Source organism: Engystomops pustulosus, chromosome 9 (genome assembly GCF_040894005.1).
Source record: "Engystomops pustulosus chromosome 9, aEngPut4.maternal, whole genome shotgun sequence".
Lineage (NCBI taxonomy): Eukaryota > Metazoa > Chordata > Amphibia > Anura > Leptodactylidae > Engystomops > Engystomops pustulosus.
This window is the reverse complement of record NC_092419.1, coordinates 86020204-86041340: the sequence shown is the minus strand read 5'-3', so window position 1 is coordinate 86041340 and position 21137 is coordinate 86020204. Positions and strand designations below refer to the sequence as shown.

Here is a 21137-nt window from a genome sequence, read left to right as displayed (position 1 = left end):
ATGGAGGGACTCTAGTCACACCCACCCAGAGCCCTTGTGACTCACATAAAGATAATTTAGAAGGAAGGAGGCCATTGATACCAAATATAAGAAAATTACCACAGTCACAGTCCCTGGATATATGAGTAAGTGTCCCTGGTTTATCATGTTTGATGGTAGTTTTCCTTTAAAGGGAAAATGTTGTTAACAAAAACCTCAAAGCACATTTTTATATTTGCAATCATTTTTAGGAATGTATTTTTAAAAATTTCTATGTCCCTGTATTTATTTAAAAAGGTTTTCCAAGAATTATTACAGCACCCTACGGGTGCCCGGGAAGGGGTAACAAACAAAAATAAAGCATTTTTCGCTGTTGCGCTCCTGGTTTGCAGACAATTTTGGAACTGTTGGTAAACGCAGGACCCATTGCGGCAAGCAATGGGTCACCAGTGCACGCTGAAGTAAGTGGGTCCAATGGATGATAACCAGTCTGGCCCTACCGGAAAAGTAGGCAAAAGAGACGGCACCACAAATGGGGAACACAGATAAGTATGTCTATAAATTTGTTTCTCTGCTCCGGGGCCGGCTCCATGGGGTTTTTGAGAATTCTCTGGCCAGACTGCACTCTGGCCATGAAGACCCTACAGTTTCTTTACAGCAGTCACCTCATTTACAACACAGACAGGATTACAATGGAAGATAACACCTCTATAGAAAACACCATCATTGCCTCCACTACAGACAATCAAAGATGTCATACATCTTATCTACGGCCTCTCCTGCACTGTGCATGCCTCAATGGACAGCTCCAGGCTAATACTGTCAATGGCCACAAGGCTGCTGTAAAGCATATCACTAATTGCTGTTAATAGACCAGAGGAGGAGCTCTGCAAAAAATGGCAGCCTCCATATTCATGTACAGAAATAGGAAAAACAATAATTAGACAATCAGAAACTAAAAACATTACAGAAAAAAGTTAAATGACGTAAATCGTGAAAAAGAGAACTGGTGATTTATTGATTTTAAGGTTCTTTTACACAAGCTGATATAATTGGCCTCATAAATGGCCATAGGAATTGTCCTGAATAAAAGGCCCTGTTATCAGCTTGTTTGTCTGCACTCTGCCTCTTTATAGAGACTAAAAAAAAATCCTTACTGTCAGCAGCACATCTTAACAAACAAATGTATAAGTGATCAACCCCCTTTGCATGTGGTTGTATAAGAGCACCAACACGTGGTGCCAGCAGCTCAAGGTGTTGGTTTAACTGGCGCTGCCCAACAATTAGTGGTAATACTGCAGCCGAACCATCTATGTGGCGTTACTATAAAATGTCTATGTGGTTTGGAAGGGACCATCACCTTGGTGTACAGCTGCACTACATACATACTATATAATAATACTATTATACATACTATAATATAAAAATAATATACATATTAGTACACACACATTTATACCAATACACACTTTTATACACTCATACCGTAAATACACACATTTATTTACTTATATACACATACAGTTCTATACTTATATACACACACACATAAAGTTCTATACACATACACACACATTTATACACTCATACATTCATGCAGCCCAGTAGCTGCTGACCACATAGAATTAGGCAGCCTGACATTTGTCATCTCAGTACCTGGCAAAGGTGTGTACTGTGGAAGATGTGCACTGTTATATACATAGTGGGGCTCATTTACTAAGGGTCCGAACGGTGCACTTTTGTCGGGTTTCCCGAATATTTCCGATTTGCGACGAATTGCCCCAGGATTTTGGCGATTGGATTGTGGCGCATCGGCGCTGGCTTTCACGCGTCAGAAATCAGGGGCCGTGGCCCCCGGACAACCCAACGGATTCGGAAAAACTGCGGAATTTAAAAAACGATTTGTGTTGCAAGATCAAGCACTTACATGCACTGGGAAGAAGAAGGTGAACTTCGGCGGACCTCGGCGCAGCAGTGACACCTGCTGGATATCGGGCGCACGACCTTAGTGAATCCCGGCAGACCCGAATCCTCGGACAACGCACCGCGGGATCACGACTGGACCGGGTAAGTAAATCTGCCCCATTGTGCTGTACAATGTGCAGTATAATATGTATATATTGGTGCACATCCTCCATTCATTACCGTGGTAAATAGAATACCGGGACCCCTTGACACTGCAGGCCCCATAGCAACTGCTATAGATGCTACCACTGTAGTTACGCCCTGGCCAACATTGAGGGCCCCTAAAATCAGACATTTACATGGTGTGGAGAGACAGAGTGTTTGCCCATTGCTCACCTTGGTAGAAGATAACAGATATTCACCATCATAACTATTTTATTGTTATAATGTTGGGGCGTAAGAAAGGCATAATTACTGTTGGGGGGGGTCCTTAAAATTACATATTTTCTGTGTGGGGGTATACTTACTGTATACCAGGCGCTAAATTACAATATTATTCATGTTGAGGTGCCTTAAGTAGACATTACTAACATAGTATGTCGTCAAGCAAAAGATTTGATAATTGTGCTTAAATTTTTTTAAGAAATGGACCAGAATTAATCCTCCACCTACAGTTCCCCATACTATATTATACAACCTATCCTAATGTGAGGATCTGGTCCAATATCCTGGAGTAGATTTGGTTCCTAAGTTCTCTGCTTTACTATGTTTGAACTATTTAATAATTACTTGTAATGCTTTGTCCTATCAAACTATATGGACATACAATGCAACTTTGGAAATAACAAATATCCAAACAGAAATTCCTTGCATGGCAAATTCTTCCTATTCATTACTTTTGTTTGTATTCTATTAAAATAATTAAAAATTATATGTTAAAAAAGGGGGCAACATCACTCATTGCCATTACTGTGGGCACTATTATGTGAGGGCACTATATGTTCACAATGGGGCAAATGGAAATAAAGGGGAACATAATCTACACCAATGAGGTATAGACATTGGATTACAATTTTTTACATTGCTGGTGTGGAACACTTGTCTCTCCTCATTCTTGGTGCCAAAGCTGCAGTAGATTACAAAACCAATATCTGGAAATGTTAATTTGCCGTTTTCAACTTTATTGCTGGGAAGCATTTAATTAATATTTACTTTCCACATTGCATATTATATAAAGTTAGCAAAGCGGATGCAGGTCCATTGTGCCAGGCCCAGTAGAGTTTGTATTGAAATGCCTAGAATTTGTGACTGAATGGTGTTTGACAAGGGGGGATTATTCTGCAAAAAAATCTCTCTCTATTAAAACAAAATGTGACCAATCATTGTCCAGTACAAACATGTGCAGCAACAACAAAAGGATTTACACATTTTTTTAAATTAAATGTTTTATAAAAACCTCAATTTCTGCGAATTTCTGTGATTGAAATAATGGCAAAAATAACATGAAATTATTTTTATTATTATTACTCTTTAAAAAGGGGAGAAAAAAAATTACTATTTACGTACAATGACTATAATAGCTAACCGACTGTTATGTCATTGTCCCTTGCTATGTCAGTGGGTCCTTCGGTGGCCCAAGATTTTGTCCAATTACATACTCTCACCACTGATTGACAGCATTCTCCCCATGCTCATTAACAGGGAGAAAACTCTGGCATAGCCTAATACAGACGGTCCCCTACTTAAGGACACCCGACTTACATACAACCCCTAGTTACAGACAGACCCCTCTGACCTCTGGTGAAGCTTTTTGAATGCTTTACTATAGTCCCAGATTGCAATAATCAGATGTAAGGTGTCTGTAATGAAGCTTTATTGATAATCCTTGGTCCCATTACAGCAAAAAATGTTTAAACTCCAATTGTGACTGGGGCCAAAAAATCTACAATTATAAAACATACAGTTTCGACTTACATACAAATTCAACTTAAGAACAAACCTCCGGACTCTATCTTGTACGTAACCCGGGGACTGCCTGTAGTCAGGTACCTCTGACATACCTGTAGGCCATACGGAGGTCCCTTACGCCACATTGGTGGCCTGATTTGGTGACATAATCCCCCTTCTCATTGTCAAATTACATAGGTTTAGTTGTCCATGTGAACACGACTTTAAACAAACCAAGCGATGGGCAGTAAGGTATAAATTGTTAACTCATTGGCTCTGTACTGTAATTACCTATGGTAATAGGACCATTTTTATGACCCATCCCTTGTGTCCGGCAATATCTCTGACACTTAAGCGTGTACTGCTCGCTGTACATGTGCTTCTGCCGACTGCAATGTAATAGATCACACGTCGCTCGCCAATCTACTAAATGCCAAGTGTAATGAGTGATTGTATAAAGTATGGCTCCGTATTGTGCAGAGACAATGAGTGAGGTGAGATAGAGCCGGGCATAGAACATCTGGAGGCAGGACTCTATTCATGCCATGCTGTGCCCCCCCACAAGCGTTACATAGGCCGCCAAATCCCAATATAACATAGAGGTAGAGGCTAGAGAGTAGCCTCTACAGAATATTGTGTTTACATCGGCGGCAGCATTTTACAGTATGAGATTTTCACACATATGACAGTATTTACAATCTCTTCCCACACAAGCGTCTGCGTTAATCCACTCCCAGTCAGTCAGATCTTGGCAGTGTAACTAACTGGCATCCGGATTTGGGTCTAGGGCGGGAATGTAGCAAGATGGAGACTTGTACCTGTTGCCGGCTGCATTCTGTGATGCTTCTTGCTCCTCTGTTTGTGCGGTGAGTTCCCCATCATTCTGCAGCAGGAGCTGGTCCTCTCTTTTTCTTCCTTCCCTCTTTTCTTCGCTCCCTCGCTCCCCCTCCAGGTATTTACATCACCTCTGTCTGTCTGCAGGCTTCACCATCTCTCCCTCCCTCTCAGTTCTTTCCTACCCTCCAATCCCTTTTCCCTCTATCTATCTCTTATTTCTTGATGTCACGTACTTCCTAGCCTTTTTAACCCCCCAGTGTTATCGCCCTCTCTCTTTCACCCATTCTGTCTGCCCTCCTTTTCCCTTCTCCCCTTTTAGCTAGCTTTTATTTTTTCCTTAGCCGATTCCTTCCTCAGTATTTCACCCATCAATCTCTCTGGTTTGTCAATCAGGTTTGCAGCCCTCCTGCCCCCTTCCTTACACCTGACTATCTCTCCGTGTGGTGCTCCTTGCACCCTCACCCTGCTCCGGCCTTGCTATGCAGAGAACAAGCAGCCAGCAATGGTCCTTTCGCACTCCCCTCCCAGTGTATCTGGTACCCTCTTATCTCACTGCCTTATTCTGAGCACATACGTCTCTCTGCTGACACCCCTCCTCATATCACCACTGCATACAGCTCCCTCCCTCACTGGCTCAGTCCCCCTGCTTCTCCCTACCTCACTCCTCTATAAGCAGCAGTGTCCATGTCTGCTCTATGCCCTTTCCCTCACACAATATTTCCTTTTCTGGTGCCATCCATCTTCATCTCACCTTCGCCTCTCTCTACACTTATTCTATCCTGTCCTCCTTCCTCTAGCCAGAAGTGGATGGTTCTGCCGCAGGGATGTGCCTCAGTGATGCTGATGTGAGCACAGTTGGGAGATGCAGTCTGGTCCCTGCCTCTGTGCTCTCTCTCCCCTTATATATTTTTCTCTCCTCCCCTTACAATTTAGAGCTTCAGTCCTCAGTACAAAAAAAAAACATCAAGAAAAAAATAAAATGATTCTACTTGGTAATATTAAAAGGAGAGCCCTCTTATATTGGGTTATAGGGTTAAACTGGAACGTCATTGCATTAAAAAGAACCTGACGTGACATGTCTGTGATAGATGATATGTTGTATTCCACATGAAATACCAATAGCTGCCATGTTCTCTTATAACTATGTGTGGTGACTTATACCAACTGGAAAGGAATACAATTTTAATAAGCTCCTATATAATTATCAGTTTCCTTGGATCCTATATCATTATCAGTTTCCTTGGATCCTATACCATTATCAGTTTCCTTGGATCCTATACCATTATCAGTTTCCTTGGATCCTATACCATTATCAGTTTCCTTGGATCCTATACCATTATCAGTTTCCTTGGATCCTATATCATAATCTGTTTCCTTGGATCCTATAATACAATCAGTTTACTCGGATGCAAATATAGAATTGTTACATCACTTCCTTGGTTGAACTTGATGGACATATGTATTTTTTCAACCGTATTAGCTATGTAACTATGAAAATATCATCCAAATAAACAATAGTCACTATTCTGCAGCCTGGTTCTGAGGGAAACTTGCAAATCCCTGCAGACTTTAAGATATAATTGGAATGTTCCCATGGATAAAAGGAAAAATTCCAATAATAACATGAGATCAGGGAATAGCTATGCGTTCCTCTAAGATATGTGATGTACCAGAGCTCCCAGTCACTATTTAGTGATACTGAACCACTTGTAGCAGAGTGGATGTATTTTCCAAAAAAAAGTTTTAAATTTATAAATCCTATAGTGTATTCAGAACAAGGTGTAGACTGCTATAGAAAAAATATTTCCCCATGTGATATTTGGAATTCTCCATGGAGATAGTTGTGGGGAGCATAAAGATAAATGATTGTCCATTTGTAGGTTGCTTTCAGGGAACTTAAATAATAGCATTCAGAAAAAACTATATTCAGCTAAACACGATCACAAAGTATAAATATTAAAGGGGTATTCATATTTAATTAAATTCATCTGCCAAACATAGACATTTTTTAATTGGATGTTATAAAAAAAAATGTACCTGTGTGAAGATTATTTTTCACCAATGTAGCCATATTGTACCATAAAAACAATATTGTTGCCCTTGGATATGACCATCATTGCTGGAGCCTGTATGCATATGAGATACTCCTATACTATACTCCTGAGATACTCCTACACACATGACTGACAGCCTGTATAATGATGTGAGGTATAATGGTGTAATGGCTCCTTCATGTGCTTCCTGGTGCTGGCACTCCCTGCACCCTGTGTGTGTATGAGATACTACTATACACATGACTGACAGCTTGTATAATGATGGGAGGTATAATGGTGTAATGGCTCCTCCATGTGCTTCCTGGTGCTGGCACTCCCTGCACCCTGTGTGTGTATGAGATACTACTATACACGTGACTGACAGCCTGTATAATGATGTGAGGTATAATGGTGTAATGGCTCATCCATGTGCTTCCTGGTGCTGGCACCCCCTGCAGCCTGTGTGTGTATGTGATACTACTATACACATGACTGACAGCCTGTATAATGGTGTGAGGTATTATGGTGTAATGTCTCCTCCATGTGCTTCCTGGTGCTGGCGCCCCCTGCAGCCTGTGTGTGTATGAGATACTCCTATACACATGACTGACAGCCTGTATAATGGTTTGAGGTATAATGGTGTAATGGCTCCTCCATGTGCTGGCGCCCCCTGCAGCCTGTGTGTGTATAGGAGAGATACAACGGCTCCGGGCAGCCATGTTATAGCAGAACATGTCAGATTCTTGTGTAGCTGATGTCTGTGTCTCACACTTGTATATTAGGAGGGAGAACATGTCAGCAGATAAAGCACAGACACTAGCAATGCTTTACTGTACATTACACACAGACATGAGCAGGGGGAGGAGAGGGGAGGGGGAACAGGTGTGACATCACTGCCTCTGACCATGTGACCAGCCTCATTTACATAATAAAGAAAAGATGATTTCAGAATGATTAATGTATGAATTGACTTGATAAAGGCTGGGATGGATCCGTGTGAGTGTTTTCCACCTAGAAACTGGCGGAACCTGAGAGAACTTGTTATACCCCCCACGCCCTCCTCCCACCCCCAAAGTTTTGCACTGATAGGGATATTCCGATGAACAGGACAATTATCATTACCAGAATTGTGTCCGTGCAACAAAACCAGATTTATGAAGAACGTGCGCCACAATTCATGAACCTGTCGCACACTTTGCACTATTTTTCATACTTCTGGACCAAATTAATAAAGGAAAAAATAAAAATAGAAATAAATAAATCTTGTGTCAACCCCTCATCCTCATAGACTGTAAGCTCTTGTGCCCCTCCTTCATCCTCACAGACTGTAAGCTCTTGTGTCATCACCTTATCCTCATAGACCAGTGGTGGCGAACATATGGCACGGGTGCCAGAGGTGGCACTCAGAGCCCTCTCTATGGGCACCTGCGCCATCACCCCACCGCAGACTTCGGCAGACAGGACTCAAGGCTTCTTGCAGTCCCAGGCAGCCCAGGACCCGAGAAGGAAGCTACAATGATAACCAAAGCTTTTTCTCCTTCTTTCTACTGTATTGGTGTCCTCAGGTGCCTATACAATGGAAACATGTGACAGAGCAGGGAGTAATAAGCTACTGTTTAAATTGTCGCATTGGCATTTTGCGAAAAAAATATGTGGGTTTTGGATGTAGTTTGGGCACCCTGCGTCTAAAAGGTTTGCCATCACTGTCATAGACTGTAAGCTCTTGTGTCACCCCCTCATCCTCATAGACTGTAAGCTCTTGTGTCACCCCCTCATCCTCATGGACTGTACGCTCTTGTGTCACCCCCTCATCCTCATAGACTGTAAGCTCTTGTGCCCCCCCCCCCTCATTCTCATAGACTGTAAGCTGTTGTGTCACCCCCTCATCCTCATAGACTGTAAGCTCTTGTGTCACCCCCTCATTCTCATAGACTGTAGGCTCTTGTGTCACCCCTCACCTCATAGACTATAAGCTCTTGTGTCACCCCCTCATCCTCATAGACTGTAAGCTCTTGTGTCACCCCCTCATTCTCATAGACTGTAAGCTCTTGTGTCACCCCCTCATCCTCATAGACTGTACGCTCTTGTGTCACCCCCTCATCCTCATAGACTGTAAGCTCTTGTGCCCCCCCCTCATTCTCATAGACTGTAAGCTGTTGTGTCACCCCCTCATCCTCATAGACTGTAAGCTCTTGTGCCCCCCCTCATTCTCATAGACTGTAAGCTGTTGTGTCACCCCCTCATCCTCATAGACTGTAAGCTCTTGTTTCCCCCCCTCATCCTCATAGACTGTAAGCTCTTGTGTCACCCCCTCATCCTCATAGACTGTAAGCTCTTGTGTCACCCCCTCATCCTTATAGACTGTAGACTCTTGTGTCACCCCTCACCTCATAGACTATAAGCTCTTGTGTCACCCCCTCATCCTCATAGACTGTAAGCTCTTGTGTCACCCACTCATCCTCATAGACTGTAAGCTCTTGGTCGCCCAGGGCAACCAATCAGAGCACAGCTTTCATTTTCCCACAGCCATTTTTAAAATTAAAGCTGAGCTCTGATTGGTTTCCATGGGTAACTAGACAGTTTTACCTCAGAAACTTGATGATAACTCTCCCCCAATGTGTTTGAGGGGTCTATTACCATGTGAGGATTTAGTAGTGCACCTACAAAGCTATCTTTGAGTAGCAGTCACCCACAATATTCTCTATGAAGGCAATCATGTAGAAAGTGCCAAAGATAATAAAACAGGCCGAACCCTTTTATGGTCACATGTGAATAAAGGCATGCAGTGATACATTTATCCTCCAATAAGTAGAGGATCGGGACACACTGTGAAAATAGGCCAGTGACGTTCCATAGTTCATCCAACTATCAAACTTTCATATCTATTTTCAGATTTACAAATACTGTCCATTACAGCCAAAGTACAAAACTGAGGTCCACATTTTACTTGCACATAGATGCGTCCCCTGTACCATGATGATTAGCTTCTTGCCCAATCTGAGTTTTTGGGGTCATTTATCCTAATTTTATTATTTCTTTTTTACTCTTTCATTGCACCTTTTGGGTATTTTTTGCAACTTTTATGCTTCTTTATTTGTGCGTAATCTATAACTTTTTCATTTTTCAGTGTACAGAGCTTATTTTCTGCATAAGAAATTTTACTTATTTATTATCCCATGCCATGTACTGGGAAGCTGGAAAAAAAATTGAAATACAGTAAAATGGGGAAAAAATGCATTTGCGTCACTTGTTTTAACCCCTTTCACTGTGCACTCCACATGATACGTCTCCTTTATTCTTTGAATCATATAATGGAATAAAAACCTTCAATATCAGTGTGTCAGAGATAGGATCTAACCTATACCCATAAAAAAAAGTTGTCTGCCAGGGAGTTCAAATTCCTCCTCACAAATATAGATATATATCCAACAAACAAAAATAGATGAGGAATAAAATGCCAAGTGTTTTTAGAAAATAGAACAATAAGCTTTATTAATTACAAAACATAGTAAAAACATAGACATGTTAAAAAGAGGGCAACGGGAGAGGTGGAAGTTTGCACTGTGCCCAACGCAAAGGGGGGATTTATAAACGCTCTTGCGCCACAATTCTGGTGCATTTGCCCCAAAAACATTGGGGGGGATTTAACAATGTATCTCAGGTTCTGCCAGTTTCTAGGTGGAAAACACTTGTCTTTTGCTGCGCCAGATTTATCACTGTGATGATGAATTCTGGTGCAGGATAAGACTGTTGGTTCCTGCTTTAGACCTACATTCCCCCTGAAGGCCACGCCCCTTAATCAGACAAGTCGGGAAAGTGCCAAAAATAGATCTAAAAGCCTTGATAAGTGTTTTTGGCGCAAAACCACCAGAATTGTTTTTGCGCAAGTGCGTTTATAAATCCCCCCCCCCCACACACTGTCTAAAATGCCTTGCACCACATTTATCAAGGCTTTTAGACACTTTTTGGGCCCTTCCCGACTTGTCCGATTAAGGCGGCGTGGACTTCGGGAGATGGGCGTTGCCTCACAAGAAAAGGGCATGGTTTGCGGGAAATCGTCCGTGCGCCCAAAATTCGGGTGCACAGTTTAGACCAACTAAAAGTATGTCTAAAGTAGAAACCGATAGTCTTATACTGCACCAGAATTCATCATCACAGTGATAAATCTGGCGCAGCAAAAAACAAGTGGAACTTGAGACACATTGTTAACCCCCCCCCCCCCAAGTTTTGCACTAATAGGGGCATTCGGTGCACAGGACATTTATCATGCAGAGATCAACAGAGTTGTGTCTGTGCAACAAGAAAAAGTGAAGGCACCAGATTCATGAAGAACGTGCGCCACAATTCATGAACCCTTCGCACACTGCACAGGCAAACTGCACATAGCACACTTTGCACTATTTTTCATAAATTTGGACCAAAGTGTACGACAAAAAAAAAATCTTATTTTGCCAATAACTTTTTCATACTTCAGCGTATGGAGTATAAAAGTAGCGTTTTGGTCATCTGGGCGCAATTCTCCATTTTGAGGTTTACCTCCGTTTTTTATATTTTGATAGATCGGACATTTTGGGACTCGGCTATACCTAACATGTTTGATTTATACTGTTTATTTCTTTTTATTTCAGTTCTAGGGAAAGGGGGGGGGGATTTGAAAATTTTTTTTTTTTTTTTTAAATTCTCTTAAAATTTTTTGTAACTTTTTTTTTTTACCATCTCTTAGGCCCTCTAGGTTACTTTAACTCTATACAGTCTGATTGTTCCTACCATATACTGCAATACTACTGTATTGCAGTATATCCCATATATAATGAAGTTCTTATATGAAGCGACAAGAACTCCAAATTTATAGAGGACTAAAACTTCTACTAAAACTTGTTTGTTGCGTCTAGGTTGATTGAGCTATATGAGAGATGGAGGAGCCATACAGATTATGGCTTATACTGTTGGGAAAATAAGCATTTGAAACACTTCAGAATTTGCATGTTTATCCACCTAAAAAGAACAGAGGTCTGTAATTTATACCTTAGGTACACTTCATCTGTGAGAGACAGAATCTACAATTAGGTCCAGAAAATCACATTGTAAGATTTTTAAATAATTAATTAGCATTTTATTGTATGAAATAATAATTTGATCCCCTACCAACGAGCAAGCCAAAGATCAGTGGCCCAACCGTGAAGCATGAGGGTGGAAACATAATCATTTAGCATTGTTTCTCTTCAAAGGGGACGGGACACCTGCAGTGTATTGAAGGGAGGATGGATGGGGCCATGTATCACAAGATTTTGGGCAACAACCTCCTTCCCTCAGTAAGAACATTGAAGTTGGGTTATGGCTGGGTCTTTCAGTATGACAATGACCTCAAACACACAGCCAGGACAGCTAAGTAGCTGATCCCTAAAAGCATTTCATAGTCCTGGAGTGGCCTCGTCTGTCTCCAGACCTGAACCCAAGCAACAACCCTGAAACCTGAAAGATCTAGAGAAGATCTGTAGATCTTTTATTTTATATAAAAGTAAAATAACATAACAATATATAACACAAACCAAACATAATATACAATATATACAATAACTTACCTGCTGGTCCAGCCCCATTCACACCTAGCAAAAACAATAACCTAAAATACACCTAAATAAATAAACACTAAATACCACAACCCCCACCCAACCGATACAATATATACACTACATACAGTATTAACAACACAACATAAAGAAAATATAGTATAAAACAAAAGCTAAACAACAACAATCCAAACCACATAAAGCCCAGGTTCGGCGCCTGCAAGCCCTACATAACTACATGCTCATAAAACAGAACAAAAATCTACAGTGTCAGCTTCAGCCCAACACCAGGAGGGGAGATGACAGACTAAGGGACACTAAAGGAGAACCCCCTCCAAAGGAGAGAGGCCCTCCCCGTGCCCAGCCTCTCATACTCCAGAGAACGTATGGAGCGTGTAAGGAGGAGAGGGCCAAACTACAAGAAGTGCAGGAAAACTTTGACCTCTGTAACTGCAAACAAAGGTTTCTGTACCAAATGTTGATTTCTCTTTTTCTATTGTGGCAAATTGTTATTTCAGGCAAAGTAATTATTTAAAATTATGTGATTTTCTCACATTCGTCTCTTACAAATTATAAAGCTCTCTACTTCTCCCCACTGTATTTCCAATTCTATGTAGCTCCAGCATATGGCTGATTTCTCCATCTAGCTGTCATGCTGACCCCTATTACATCCCATGGATGCTTGGATGTTAGAAAATATATCTACAGCTGAACTACGGATACTCAGTGCTCCAGACCAGCAACATTCTCCAAAGCTTCCCTTTGTTCCTCCAAAGATAATGGTTATATGTGATGCATCCCATTAGATCTTATAAGAAAAAAGAACAGAGAAAAATGTGATGGGAGAGACTCCAGACACTTTTTTATAAAAGCATGCTCTCGTTGCTACTTTTTTTTCCTCAAAGTGAATCATCTTCATTGTTTTTTATATTCAAAACTAAACTATTTTCACTTTTATTCTCTTTTTGCTTTATTTCTTTCTTTATGATTTTTTTATTTCGAAAAGAGGTGTTTTCATCGTAATCCTATCTGTGATGAAAAGATATATAAATATAAAAAAGACTAAACTATAAGCATCACAACTTCTCTAAGTTATATTTACATTTATATTGCTTATACCTTATATACTCGAGTATAAGCCTAGTTTTTCAGCACAAAAAATGTGCTGAAAAACCCAAACTCGGCTTATACTCGAGTCAAAAAAAATAAATAAATCAAAACTCGCCTTTCTGTATGATCCATCCGGTATTGTTGTGCTGAACGACGGGGAAGGGGGGGCTATATACACTGGGGCAGGGGCTGGCAGGCTATATACACTGGGGCAGGGGCTGGCAAGCTATATACACTGGGGCAGGGGCTGGATGGCTATATACACTGGGGCAGGGGCTGGCTGGCTACATACTGGAGAGGCTGTGACCAATGCATTTCCCATCCTCGGCTTATACTCGAGTCAATAGGTTTTCCCAGTTTTTTGTGGTAAAATTAGGGGCCTCTGCTTATACTCAGGTCGGCTTATACTCGAGTATATACGGTATTAGTCATTTGAAACACCCAGGTTTATGTTATTTTCGTTTGTACAGAAAAAAGGACAGATGTGAACCTAACATCCCACCAGAAAGGGATCCATTGCCCAGGAAGATGAACAGAAAAATCCTATAGAAGCCCCACACCATTTGGGTAAATTGCCAAACAAGTCAAAGGAGTTTTCCAGGTTTTTAAAAGTTTTTTTTCCACATTTTTTTTTAAACAATATAAAGGTTGAGAGGTTTTTTTTGTAAGGCAAGTTGTATTTTTTTGTGATGCTGCCGATCCGGAATGTCCGACGAGAATTCGGGTCTGCTGCAATTCACGTCCAATTTGCTGCATCTGTCGCTTCCCCCACTGAGGTCCGCCGGAGTTCACCTTCTTCTTCCCGGTGCATGTGAGTGCTTGATCTTGCGACACAATTTGGTTTTTAAATTCCGTGATTTGTCCGATGTCCACAATTTGTGTCGCATGCAACCTGGGGCAATTCAGGGCACAACGGTAAAAAGTCAGGAAACCCAACGAAAATGCGGTGTTCAGACCCTTAGTAAATGTGCCCAAATATGTTGCATCTGCTCCCACTGTCTTCAGTACCCTTCATTGTATATTCATTGCTTAGCAGGAGGGAACTGGACAAAAAGAAGTAGTTTGTTGCGTCATTTCATCCTGGGTCTTCCATAGTAAACAACATAAAAAAAGGATTCACTCGGTGCTGGGAGCTTTCTTTCCATATACGCTGATTACAGGCAGTCCCCAGGTTACATACAAGATAAGTTCCATATGTTTGTTCTTAAGTTGAATTTGTATGTAAGTCGAAACTGTATATTTTATAATTGTAGATCCAGACAAAATTTCTTTTGCCCCAGTGACAATTGGAGTTTCAAAATTATTTGCTGTAATGGGAACAAGGATTATCAAAAAAGCTTCATTACAGACACTTTACAGCTGATCATTGCAGTCTGGGACTATAGTAACATCCAGAGAGCTTCACCAGAGCTCACAGTTGGCAAGGGGGTCCGTCTAACTAGGGGTCATCCGTAAGTCAGGAGTCCTTAAGTAGGGGACCACCTGTATATGAAGAAAATGTCATGTGAGCCTATACTTAGTTTTTTAATTTATTTTTTTAAATCACAGCATTATTTTAATGAGATAGGGGTGGGAATGTATTAGAATGGTAGTTTAAAATATTTTTTTTTGCCCCAGGAGGGGACTAGAAGGTTTGAATTTCTGTTCACATATAAATACTAAGGTATGGCCGTCAGCAATAACAACTTTATATAGGGTTATTATTGGCATGACTAACCCTTGGCTACGTTCCCATCTGTCATGCAATGCCGGTGTCCACCCCAGTGAGGGGGGATCTGATGCAGGAGGGTTTCACTTTCACATAGAACTCTTTAGATACGGCAGCTCTTCAATCCTAACATCAAGGATGTAACTACAGCCGTAGCATCCATAGCAGCCGCTATGGGGCCCGCAGTGTGAGGGGGCCAACATCCGACATGACACTAAAGAATGGAGGAAGTGCACCATTATATACATATTATGCAGCACATTTTACAGCATTATATGTATATAACATATATGTATATATGTATATGCTCTATATGTGTGCGTATGTGTGTAAGAAAGTATAAATGTGTTTGTATGAGTGAATATCTGTATGTTTATGTATACTGTATATACTCGAGTATAAGCCGACCCGAGTATAAGCCGAGGCCCCTAATTTTACCACAAAAAAACTGGGAAAACCTATTGACTCGAGTATAAGCCGAGGGTGGGAAATGCATTGGTCACAGCCTCTCCAGTATGTAGCCAGCCAGCCCCTGCCCCAGTGTTTATAGCCAGCCCCTGCCCCAGTGTATATAGCTTGCCAGCCCCTGCCCCAGTGTATATAGCCTGCCAGCCCCTGCCCCAGTGTATATAGCCTGCCAGACCCTGCCCCAGTGTATATAGCCTGCCAGCCCCTGCCCCAGTGTATATAGCCTGCCAGCCCCTGCCCCAGTGTATATAGCCTGCCAGCCCCTGCCCCAGTGTATATAGCCCACCCCTTCCCCGTCGTGCAGCACAACAATACCGGATAGATCGCACAGAAGATCTACGGGTGCCGCCAGAAAGGCGAGTTTTGATTTATTTATTTTTTTGACTCGAGTATAAGCCGAGTTTGGGTTTTTTCAGCACATTTTTTGTGCTGAAAAACTAGGCTTATACTCGAGTATATAAGGTATATTAGTGTAATATGTATATTTTTAAGCGGGAAGTCTGCTATGGGTTCCTGTCTATCCTAGTAATACCCTTTCCTAACACTTTTCTTGGCAAATTGTTTGGCACATAATTAGACCAACAAAAAGTGACCAACTTTTAAACCCCTTCCTGACATTTCTGATGCTCATATGTTCATCTTTACGTGCGCCAAATACATTACGGCCTGAGTGCCATAATATAAAATCACAGTGCAAAACACAGCTAGAATTGGTCGCCAAAAACAATTAGTGCCCAATATAACGGATACCCTCCACAGTTCGGTAATATACCGGCCAACAGGATGTATAGTTAAGTTGCAGCGCGCCTAAAGGTCAAGATTAGAGATGAGCGAACATGCTCGTCCGAGCTTGATGCTCATTCGAGCATTAGCGTACTCGAAACTGCTCGTTGCTCGGACGAATACTTCGCCCGCTCGAGAAAATGGCAGCTCCCGCCGTTTTGCTTTTTGGCGGCCAGAAACAGAGCCAATCACAAGCCAGGAGACTCTGCACTCCACCCAGCATGACGTGGTACCCTTACACGTCGATAGCAGTGGTTGGCTGGCCAGATCAGGTGACCCTGGGATAGACTAGCCGCTGGCCGCGCTGCTCGGATCATTCTGTGTCTGGATGCCGCTAGGGAGAGAGCTGCTGCTGGTCAGGGAAAGCGTTAGGGTGTTCTATTAGAATAGTGTTAGGCAGGAGTGATTCTCAAAGAACCCAACAGCCCTTCTTAGGGCTACAATAACGTTATACTTTTTTTTTTTTTATTTGCATCTAGTACCATTTTGTGAGGAATTAGCAGGGGGACTTGCTACCGTTGTGTTTAGCTCTTAGTGGCACACATATCCACCTCAAACACCAAAGTGGGAAAATTTAGTAGGGGTTGGATTTCAATTAGGCACAGTCTGCCATTTTTCCTTTTTTATTTTACGTTTATTTTGTTTAATACCGTATTTTTTGGACTATAAGACGCACATTTTTTCCCCAGAAGATGGGGAAAAAACTGTGCTGCGTCTTATAGTCCAAATGTACAGTGGAGAGTGCCGGCGTCTCAGCCCTCCACTGCAGGAGAGAATGGAGGACGGCACATGGCAGTAAGCGCAGGGGCAGTGCTGAGCTCGGCTACACACACAGCTGCTGCCTCTTAGTTTCTGTGAGCAGCGGAGCTCGTGCAGTGTACACAGACTGTGACACCACTTCCAGGTTATCAGATGAAGGGAAGCAGAAGCCACGCCCCCTCAGCACGGAGCTCTCACTGTGACTGATGCCGGGCAGGTCACTGTCTTCTGCCAGAGTCCTAGCTGCTCGTGCTGCAGGGGCATCAAATACCACTAAAGAGGGGACCTGTGACCAGTACTGGAGTCTCTGCTCCTGTGCCTGCTGTGCTGTGCTCACAGGTGTGTGACACTGAACAATTCCCAAACAGTGCTTGTACAAGGTCACAGAAGCTTACAGTCTATGTCACCTCCTGTGTCCTCCTCCTCATAGATTGTAAGCTCTGAGGACCATTGTACAAGCACTGTCACCTCTTGTGTCCCCTCCTCCTAATAGATTGTAAGCTCTTGTGTTCATTGTACAATCATTGTCATCTCCTGTGTCCCCTCCTCATAGATTGTAAGATCTTGTGACCATTGTACAAGCACTGTCACCTCCTGTCCTCCCCTCCTCATAGATTGTAAGCTCTTGTTACCATTGTACAAGCGCTTTCACCTCCTCTGTCCTCCTCCTCATAGATTGTAAGCTCTTGTGTTCATTGTACAAGCATTGTCATCTCCTGTGTCCCCTCCTCATAGATTGTAAGCTCCTGTGTCCCCTCCTCATAGATTGTAAGCTCTTGTGACCATTGTCACATATACAGCCCTGGTAACTCTTGAGACCCCCTGACTACGTGCCAGCATAAATCTATCTAAAGAGCCATAATTCCCATCACTAATTCTGCCCCCAACACTGGTTGGCTGAGCTTGGTACTAGCCCATCAGTGTTGGGTCAAAGGAACCACACACCTAGCGACCACCAAGTGGTCTGTATATTGCTGAATCTGACAGAACACTTGTACTGTCAGCACGGGAGTCATCCTTCAGCACCAGGTAACAGTGTCCCATAAAATGTCCCCTAATAAAGTCTCCCCATTAATTCTTCCTGCACACTACACTATTAAAACTTCACCAAATGTCACACAATGACCCCTAATAAAAGTATCCCATACACAGTCCCCTTAGGCTACATTCACATGAACGTAGCACTTATGTAGCACGGCGGGCACACGTTGATGCCCGGGAGAGGAGGAGGGGGTGAGGGCTGCTCACCCCTACCCCTTTCCAAAGAGAAACATGGCTGCACCGCCCGTAAGGCGCTGCTACTTTACTGTTACTTTATTAAATATTTTAGCACACTATTTGGGGAAAAACAATTTTTTCTTATTTTTACACCTCTAAAACCTAGGTGCGTCTTATGGTCCAGTGCGTCTTATAGTCCGAAAAATACGGTAACTCAGTGTCATCTCATCTGGCATAGTAGTGTGCTTTCATACTTGGCTAGAAAATAGCCATAGGAGAATCCAAACGGCTTACGCCTACAGTAGCGTTATATATTTGATTTCTGGTTGATCTGCTGGTGGCTGTACTTGCTGCAGTGCATCTACTAGCCAATTGTGAGCAATTTGTAGTGAGACTTGCGACCGCTGTGTTTTGCGCTTAGTGACGCACATATCCATTGCAAAGACCGAAGTGGGAAAATTTAGTAGGGGTTGGATTTCAATTAGGCACAGTCTGCCATTTGTCCTTTTTTATTTTACGTTTATTTTGTTTAATAACTCAGCGTCATCTCATCTGGCATAGTAGTGTGCTTTCATACTTGGCTAGAAAATAGCCATAGGAGAATCCAAACGGCTTACGCCTACAGTAGCGTTATATATTTGATTTCTGGTTGATCTGCTGGTGGCTGTACTTGCTGCAGTGCATCTACTAGCCAATTGTGAGCAATTTGTAGTGAGACTTGCGACCGCTGTGTTTTGCGCTTAGTGACGCACATATCCATTGCAAAGACCGAAGTGGGAAAATTTAGTAGGGGTTGGATTTCAATTAGGCACAGTCTGCCATTTGTCCTTTTTTATTTTACGTTTATTTTGTTTAATAACTCAGTGTCATCTCATCTGGCATAGTAGTGTGCTTTCATACTTGGCTAGAAAATAGCCATAGCAATAGGATAGCATTGTTTGGTTTTAAAAACTCAAAAACACAAAAAAAAAAAAAAAACACAAAAAAAAGTTAAAAAAAAATTAAAGCTATAACTCTCATTTTAAAAATGTTTAACCCGAGGGCTAGGGGTAGAGGACGAGGGCGGGGACGTGGGCGTCCAACTACTGCAGGGGTCAGAGGCCGTGGTCCTGGCCGGGGTGAGACACCACCTGCTTATGAGGGAGCAGGGGAACGCCGCAGAGCTACACTCCCTAGGTTCATGTCTGAAGTTACTGGGACTCGTGGTAGAGCACTGTTGAGGCCAGAACAGTGCGAACAGGTGATGTCGTGGATTGCTGACAATGCTTCGAGCAATTTGTCCACCAGTCAGTCTTCCACGCAGTCCACTCATGTCACCGAAATCGCCACTCCTCCAGCTCCTGCACCTCAGCCTCCTCCCCCCCAGTCTGCCGCCTCCCAGGAAAATTTGGCATTTGAACCGGCATACTCTGAGGAACTGTTTTCTGGCCCCTTCCCACAGTCACAAACCACTTGTCCGGTTGCTGCTGAGCAATTTTCCGATGCCCAGGTTTTCCACCAGTCACAGTCTGTGGGTGATGATGACCTTCTTGACGTAGTGGAAGTGTGTAAAGAGGTGTCCGACGATGAGGAGACACGGTTGTCAGACAGTGGGGAAGTTGTTGTCAGGGCAGGAAGTCCGAGGGGGGAGCACACTGAGGGATCGGAGGATGATGAGGTGACAGACCCAAGCTGGGTTGAGAGGCCGGGTGAACACAGTGCTTCTGAGACGGAGGAGAGTCCTCGACCAGAACAGGTTGGAAGAGGCAGTGGTGGGGCCAGACGGAGAGGCAGGGCCAGAGCTGGTGCATCAGCGCCAAATGTGTCAACTAGTGAAGCTCCCGTGGCGAGGGCTCTTGCGGCGAGGGCTAGATCTTCAGAAGTCTGGAGGTTCTTTAAGGAAACACCGGATGACCGACGGACTGTGGTGTGCAACATTTGCCAAACCAGGCTCAGCAGGGGTTCCACCACTACTAGCTTAACTACCACCAGTATGCGCAGGCATATGAATGCTAAACACCCCACTCAGTGGCAACAAGCCCGTTCACCTCCGGCCGTGCACACCACTGCTCCTTCCCCTGTGTCAGCTGATAGTCAGCCCCCTGCCCAGGACCCTGCCACAAAAACCCCATCGTCGCCTCCACGATCCTCCACAGCATCCACCAGCGTTCAGCTCTCCATACCCCAGACGCTGGAGCGGAAACGCAAATATAGTGCAACCCACCCGCACGCCCAAGCCCTTAATGTGCACATCTCCAGATTGCTTAGCCTGGAGATGCTGCCCTATAGGCTAGTAGAGACCGAGGCCTTTCGCAACCTCATGGCGGCGGCCGCCCCTCGGTATTCGGTCCCCAGCCGCCACTACTTTTCCCGATGTGCCGTCCCAGCCCTGCACCAGCACGTGTCAGACAACATCACCCGTGCCCTGACCAACGCCGTTTCTGACAAGGTCCACCTGACCACGGACACGTGGACGAGTGCTGCCGGGCAGGGCCACTATATATCGCTGACGGCACATTGGGTTAACTTGGTGGAGGCTGGGACCGAGTCTGACCCTGGGGCTGGTCATATACTGCCGACGCCGAGGATTGCGGGGCCTACCTCGGTCCAGGTGTTTCAGGCCTACTATGCCTCCTCCTCCTCCCACCCCTCCTCCACCTCCGAACTACCATCCGTGGGCACGGCGCCATCAGTCGGTAGCTCTAGGCACAGCAGCAGTGCCGTTGCTAAGCGACAGCAGGCGGTGCTCAAACTGCTGAGCCTAGGCGATAAAAGGCACACCGCCCAAGAGCTATTACAGGGCATCACGGCGCAGACTGATCTGTGGCTGGCACCGCTGAA

At 43.5% G+C, this 21137-nt stretch overlaps 1 protein-coding gene across 2 annotated transcripts in view; it reads right to left on the bottom strand.

The window, feature by feature from the left end:
• NHSL2 (NHS like 2) overlaps nucleotides 1-21137 on the bottom strand; it is a 148279-nt gene that overhangs the window by 79974 nt on the left and 47168 nt on the right. The window contains exon 1 of one of the 2 annotated variants that reach the window (XM_072124482.1): nucleotides 4650-5558. The exons of the other annotated variant lie outside the window; for it this stretch is intronic. Within the exon in view, the coding sequence (XP_071980583.1) occupies nucleotides 4650-4713 (64 nt within the window). The 5' untranslated portion in view covers nucleotides 4714-5558. Of the gene's footprint in view, nucleotides 1-4649; nucleotides 5559-21137 lie in introns of those variants that run through there. 2 annotated transcript variants of the gene reach the window in all.